We start from the raw sequence: 7,500 nt of genomic DNA, 5'->3' as shown, positions 1-7,500 counted from the left end.
TAGGGCTCAAACTTGACCCCCCAAAAAAAGTACTATATATATTTTAACCAATCAGCTGCCGTACTGTGGAAAGACATCGCGGGAGGTCCCAGGCTCAAGAACTTTTTACATTTTTTTTTTGTGTTGTTTTGTTTTTGTTTTTAGTTGTTTTATATTTTTTTTTTGGGGGGGGAGGGGGGGGGGGGTTATGTTGCTGTTTTATTTGTATGTGTGTGTGTGTGTGTGTTTGTGTGTGTGTGTGTGAGAGGGGGGGGAGGGAGTGGGGTTGCCAAAGTGAGGATCATTTAAATCGATCGGTATTTTAAGGACGAGTTGTCTGGCCAAATTTTTAAATACGTGTCTTTTTTATGATTTGACAGCCCAGTAAAAAAAACCTACAATTTTTTTAATCACTCTTTTTCAAGAGTACACGACGATGACGACGATGACGATGACGACGACGACGACGATAACGACGACTTGGAGACTGACAACTCCACACACAACCCACGCAGTTTGAACACAGTAAGTCTTAACAACTCTTTTCAACACAGTTACCAAGCTACTTCCTCCGAAAGACGACTGAAGACTTTAAAGAGCGAGGACAAGAGCCACTTCAACGCAGGAAAATTTCCAGTTAAGTGTCGTACCCTGGCAAAGACGCGGGGGTTTAGGAAATTTGGTCAGAAAACTCGTCCTTCAAAATCCAAATATCCATCGATTTTAAATTACCCTCATTTCGGCAAAAACTCTCAAACCTGGGACCACAAGCCTTAATACAGTTACAAGCAAGTTGAGTTATTCCCTCCGAAAGAAGACTGAAGACTTAATAATGAGGACAAGGGGCATTTCAACACACCGATGTCCTTTACTTTATCTTTTTTTTTTTTTTTACTTGTTAACTGCCGTACTCTGGGAAAGACACGTATCTTTAAAATTTGGCCAGAAAACTCGACCTTCAAATATCGATCGACTTGAATGACCATCTTAGCAAATAATTTTTTTAAAATAAATTTATTTAAAAATTTTAATTTAAAAAAAAAACAAAAATTAAAAAAAAAGAAAAAAAAGCGCTCAAACCTGGGACCTCGAGCATTTTGAGACGATAGATCATGGATATGAATATGAGGTTAATTTGGATACCTCTGAATATCTTTCTTTCTTTTTTTTTTTTTTTTTTTTTGTTCGTTTTCGAGTACAAAAAATTCCCAGAAGACGCACGTTCAAAATATTTATTGACAAATTATACAAAACTAGCATAAGAACAATATAATATTGTGAAACGAAAAAAATACTACTTGTGTTACAGGACAAATACAAAATAATGCTTCGTAGACAAAAAAAAAATTATTATAATAATAATCAGTTCCCGATTAAAATTGTGAATAAATTAAAAGAAACAGGGTACACCGCTGGAGGAGGACAGTGATGGAGGGGATCTAAAAACTGAAGGCTTAACAAGGACAGAGGCCGAGAAGATGGCACAAAGCTGGACAAGATGGAGGGGATTCGAATCCGTCGATGGCCTATGCTCAGAGCTGCCAACTTGAAATTTTCAAAAAGTCGTAGTTTCCAAGTGAAGAAAAACAAAAAGTCACGACAGATAACTTTAAAAAAATAATACATTGCTCTCATCATTGTCCAAAAATGCTCCAAAGTCCACAAAATAGATTCTACGGAACTAAACTTTCCTTTTCAACAACATTTATTGAGTCAAAGATGTGTATGCAGCTCTGTAGATAGAGCCAAAATTTCGTAATCCTACGGAATTGTTCGTATTACGATTCAGGTCTGTCTGTGCTCCAGCCGGAGTGAAGGGCCTAGGTAATCAAATTCAAAGATCAGTTGGTCTAAGTAACCTTTCACATGATACACTATATGATATAATTCCACCTCTCTCCCTAAATAGTAACGCGTAATGATATCATGTTTACAATAATAATTTGTAACGTCAGATTATCAAGCGTAAATTTCACTCAAATTCAAGTTGTTGTTTTTTTTTAAAGTATTATTTGTGTTTTTGGACATGTATTTTATTCAAAGACAACGAAATAGAATCAGTTGAGGGGTAGAATAAATTATTTCTTACACTCTTGCGTTTTGTAAATTCGAACTTTGTTCTCAACGCGCACTCGCAAGCTCGTGCAGTGGCCGGGAACACGTCCGGAATTCCAAAAAGCAAGAGTGTAAGAATGGTACATTATGTCATGATATGTAATATGATATGGCACGATATCATGGGTACTTGCCTGATTTTCGCCTGTCTCTGTAAGACGGAGGGACTGCTGAAATAGAGAGAAGAAAGAATCATAATGATGGCGTGGCCTAGTTGTTACAAAATGGTCATGTAGTAAAGATATACAGATATGGAAATCAAAGATAATACGTGATGGAGATGGATGAATGGTGGGGGAGGGAGGGGAGGGGAGGAGGAGGGGGAGGAGCAGGAGGAGGAGGAGCAGGGAGAGAGGAGGAGGGGGGAAGAGGGCGGCGAAAAAGGAGGACGGATGAATGTATGGATGTATGGATGGACGGATGAATGAGTGGATATGGATGGATGGATGGATGGATGGATGGGTGGATGGATGGATGGTTGGGTGGTTGGTGGATGGATGAATGGATGAATGATAGATGGGTTGATTGGAAATGAGCATGTAAAGCGAGACTAGGTGTGAGGTGGAGAAGTAAAAAGCGAAGAGACAAAAAAAAAAAGTGGAGAAGAGGGACAGTCTAACTAAATTCGATTGTGCGTGTTTGTGTGCTTGATGATGATGATGATGATGATGATGATGATGATGATGATGATGATGATGATGATGATGATGATGAGTGACAACTTGCGTAATCGAAAATAATGAAATAGACATTTTTTGAAAGAAGTAAATTTTAATTTTTCGATTTTAAAATGCCGATCCATAAAATGCACTGAAATTAATCAAGATTCAGCCATTCGAGATAGGTGCTAAAACTAACACCGTTCGTCTTTACCAAAAACAGAATAAAAAATATTTAAAAATACAACAACAACAACAACAACAACAAAAGAGAATTTAGTAATTTAAGCCACTGTATCCCTCCCTGAACATACTGTTAGTTGTTATAATATTTCCTTTGAATTTGCATTACAGAAAGAAGTAAAAATTTAGCTAAAATCAACACTTAGAAAAACCGGTCTTAGTGGCCTGGTGGACAGTAACCAGATAGTTTTGTTTTCTTTTCTTCTTCTTCTTCTTCTTCTTCTTCTTATTATTATTATTATTATTATTATTATTATTATTATTATTATTATTATTATATTATTATTATTATTATTATTATTATTATTATCATTATCATTATTATTATTATTATTATTATTATTATTATTATTATTATTATTATTATTATTATTATTATTATTATCATCATTATCATCATCATCATCATCATCATCATCATCATCATCATCATCATCATCATCATTATTATTATTATTATTATTATTATTATCATTATTATCATTATTATCATTATCATTATCATTATTATTATCATTATCATTATCATTATTATTATCATTATTATTATTATCATTATTATTATTATTATTATTATTATTATTATTATTATTATTATTATTATTATTATTATTATTATTATTATTATTATTATTATCATTATTATTATCATTATTATCATTATTATTATTATTATTATTATTATTATTATTATTATTATTATTATTATTATTATTATTATTATTATCATTATTATCATTATCATTTTATTTTTTAACGACCATTTTATAGGGCATTATCGACGTGCATTTATCTGAAGGTCTGATAACCCAATTCATTGTTGTAACGGAAATCTTTAAAATATGACGCAAAATATTGTCCATTGCAGCAATGTTAAACTAGGCCCATAATTGCGTTCGGATGCCAGTCCTGCGTACACATGTACACGTCGGGCAATGTCCATTAGACGTGCCTAAAGTAGTCCCTCGCCAACAGCAATGCTTGACATGTAGGACGAGGCATGAAGCCTGTTGGGCGATATTACAATTTTTTCCCCTGCTGCTGACGGCCAGATATACTCATTTCACACCCGAGAAGGGTGAGAGAATGTGAAATAATAGCCTTTTCCAACAACTAAACTTTGCGCCGCTCAAATCGGGATTCGAACCTTCCAGTCCGAAAGCGAATGTCAAACCACAAAACCACACGGCAACACATTTATACACACACACAGACACACAAACGCACACACACACACACACATGAAGCGGCTTTCTGTCCCTGTGGTTTGACGTTCGCTCGGTCGCCTTTACGCCTGTAGGTCCCTAGTTCGGGTCCTGCTATGGGACAGCGCATAGTTGAGTCCTTGGCTCTTTACTATGGTGGAAAAAAAAGGGAGACATATCAGACTGCTAGCAGTGTTATCTTGTGTCACAAAAACAAAATCAAAACAAAACAAAACAAACAAAAAAGTAAAAATTGGCTTTACAGGCGCGAAGTGTTGTCATTACCTTGGGACCCCATGTAAAGGACTTTGAGCACATTAAACTAACTGTGGATATATTACGCTATTTCAAAATAAACTTAGGTTATAATATAAACCAACCAATATCCATGTCCGAAAAGATAATATAAATTATACGAACAAGTAAAAAGGAACAGGTTGTATGGCCACGGGCAAAAGAGGCTTTCTATAATTATTGATACAAAAGTGTGTGTAGTAATAGAGAAAGCGGAATTGGATAGTATAGCTACACATATGATCACAAATTTGAACATATATCTTGTTGCAATAATGTTATAGATATATCAAACCACATATTCATACAACACACCCTTACACATTATATATATATATATATATATATATATATATATATATATATATATATATATATATATATAATGTGTAAGGGTGTTTGTCTGAGGATGTGTGTGTGTGTGTGAGAGAGAGAGAGAGAGAGAGAGAGAGAGAGAGAGAGAGAGAGAGAGAGTTTATATATATATATATATATATATATATATATATATATATATATATATATATATATATATATATATATATATATATATATATTTATATATATCTTCTTCTTTCAGCTCATCCCGCAGTTTGCAGGGTTGCCATAATGAATGCCAATTCTCCATACATCTCGGTTCATAGCATCATCTTCCTCCAGGCCCAGTTCTTTCATATCATCCTTTACCTATCCCACCATATAGTCTTTGGGCGTCCCTTTCTCCTCTATTTGTAATTCCAATACTTTCCTTCCCACGTACTCCCTCTCTCATGTCCAAATATATATATATATATATGTGTGTGTGTGTGTGTGTGTGTGTGTGTGTGTGTGTGTGTAAGTATCAACACCGTTCTAAGTACATCTGCATATTTGGTTTTATCCCTTTTATCCCTCTGTATTTACATATTTCATTCAACCCAGAGCCATTCAATTAATACACACAGCCTTTTTCCACACACAACCCCCCCCCCCCCCCCCCCCCCCCCCCCCCCCCCCCCCCATTGTAAATGGCTACGACAACAATATAATACATATTAAAAACGGCTTTCCAAAACTCCCTAACGTTTTTTTTTTGTTTTTTTTTCCCATTTTTAGACATTGAGGATTATTTCCCCTACAAAATCCTCATTCGGTTTATTATTTTATCGTATTTTAAACTTCAAATTCACACAAATATAATATTATTCTTGTGCCAATTGATGCTTTAAATAAAAATTTACGTCTCAGTTTATCTCATGGATGGAAAATCTCAAAAAGTAGAAAAATCGACTTAACGAGTTTTGGAAAAACCAGCCCTCATATATATTTTTTTCAAGTCTCTTTGTGATCAACACGATATTAATCTACCCACGCTATTAGGACACATTATATCATATTATTATTATGCACACATACAACACAATAAACCATTCAACCGATGAGTGTGCTGCACAAACACGATATGCCACAAGGATAATAATATACCAGTATCATAGGAGCTATTGTTTCTTTTTGAAATTTGAGTCGTCATTCAATATGTATCTTCCCTACCCTGAATGTCTCTCCCTCCTCTCTCTCAATGTCTCTCCATCCTCTCTCTCTCTCTCTCTCTCTCTATATATATATATATATATATATATATATATATATATATATATATATATATATATATATATATATATCTGAATGCCTCTCCCTCTCTCTGAATGCCTCTCCATCCTCTCTCTCTCCCTCTCTGAATCTCTCTGAATGTCTGTCTCTCTCTCTCTCTCTCTCTCTCTCTCTCACTCTCTCTCTCTACACACACACACACACACACACACACACGTACAAACTACATCCCATATTAACTAACAAGGTATAAACATGCTAGATTCATCCCAAAATTATGTTATGCAAACACACCGTACCCAAACACTTGAAATTCTACCTGATGCAGTAGAACCATCTGTCATCGGCCAGCTGTACCTGTAGTAGGTAGGTACCTACAGTTAGTGTTAACACAGACCTGCCAACCCTTTAAAAACACCGAAAGTAGAATCACAGCGTTAGTCTTTTCTGTTTAATTTTTTTTTTTAATTGAGCTTTTATATGAGCAATATCCACTAAATGTGCCCAAATCCCTGACCAACATCAGCACGTCACATGGCTATAATATTGCAATTTATTCTCCGACAGATACAACGCTGTTAATGGCCAAGTACTCATCTTACACCTGAGTACGGTGAGAGAATGTGAATAAAGAGCCCTTTCCAGGAACTCAACTATGCGCCGAGCGAGTGAGGCTCGAACCCATGACCTTCCGATCCGAAAGCGAGTGTCACACCAGTAGACCGCATAGCCGCACAAAGCTTTTAAGGGCTTTACGGCTCCTGTGACTTTTTTTTTATGTCAGATCAGCGCCAGTAAAAAGAAAGAGAATGGAATAGTCAAAATATTCTAGAACTACAATTAAAGTTAAAACGCCCAAGAAAAAGTAAGACAAAGGGGAATTGGTTCGAATAGGGAACAGATGTAGATTCCAAGAGCACACCATCAATGTACTTAGTTTGAGATCACGTCAAAGTCTCATCCAGACACAAGCACAAGATTCTACTAAGAGGAAGACAATCAAAATGTTTACAAGATATACCCAAAACAAAATAATATAACTATCGATAGGCCTTACAGACGAGAGAGAGAGAGAGAGAGAGAGAGAGAGAGAGAGAGAAAGAGAGTGAGAGAGAGAGAGAAAGAGAGTGAGAGAGAGAGAGAAAGAGAGTGAGAGAGAGAGAGAGAGAGAGAGAGAGAGAGAGAGAGAGAGAGAGAGAGAGAGAGATATGATTGACAAGGAAAAAAATATCACCTCCCAAAACTATCACGATTCATTTGACTGTTTCCCTCTCGGTCGAGGACTGACAAAACCAAGAAATCCCATTCCAAGACAAAGTACAGAAAGCGACTTGGAAAACAAATATTACAGGGCGATAGAAGACATAACAAGTGACCTCCTGCCCACCATGACAGGTCAAAAGGTCCCACCCGGA

General features: G+C 35.7%; 1 protein-coding gene across 3 annotated transcripts in view; it reads right to left on the bottom strand.

Annotated features, from left to right (window-relative positions):
- The window catches only part of LOC144975416 (cAMP-dependent protein kinase type II regulatory subunit-like), a 214,020-nt gene that overhangs the window by 199,888 nt on the left and 6,632 nt on the right, over positions 1–7,500 (bottom strand). For 2 of the 3 annotated variants that reach the window (XM_078919459.1, XM_078919461.1), the window contains exon 2: positions 2,229–2,264. In XM_078919459.1, the coding sequence (XP_078775585.1) occupies positions 2,229–2,264 (36 nt within the window). The remainder of the gene's footprint in view (positions 1–2,228; positions 2,265–7,500) is intronic. The other variant, XM_078919460.1, reaches the window with a different exon arrangement.

Source organism: Berghia stephanieae, chromosome 6, assembly GCF_034508935.2.
Source record: "Berghia stephanieae isolate SIO BIC M18660-M18661 chromosome 6, UCSD_Bste_1.3, whole genome shotgun sequence".
NCBI classification, from domain to species: domain Eukaryota; kingdom Metazoa; phylum Mollusca; class Gastropoda; order Nudibranchia; family Aeolidiidae; genus Berghia; species Berghia stephanieae.
The sequence above is the reverse complement of the archived record's forward strand: the minus strand, read 5'-3'. Positions and strand labels throughout refer to the sequence as shown.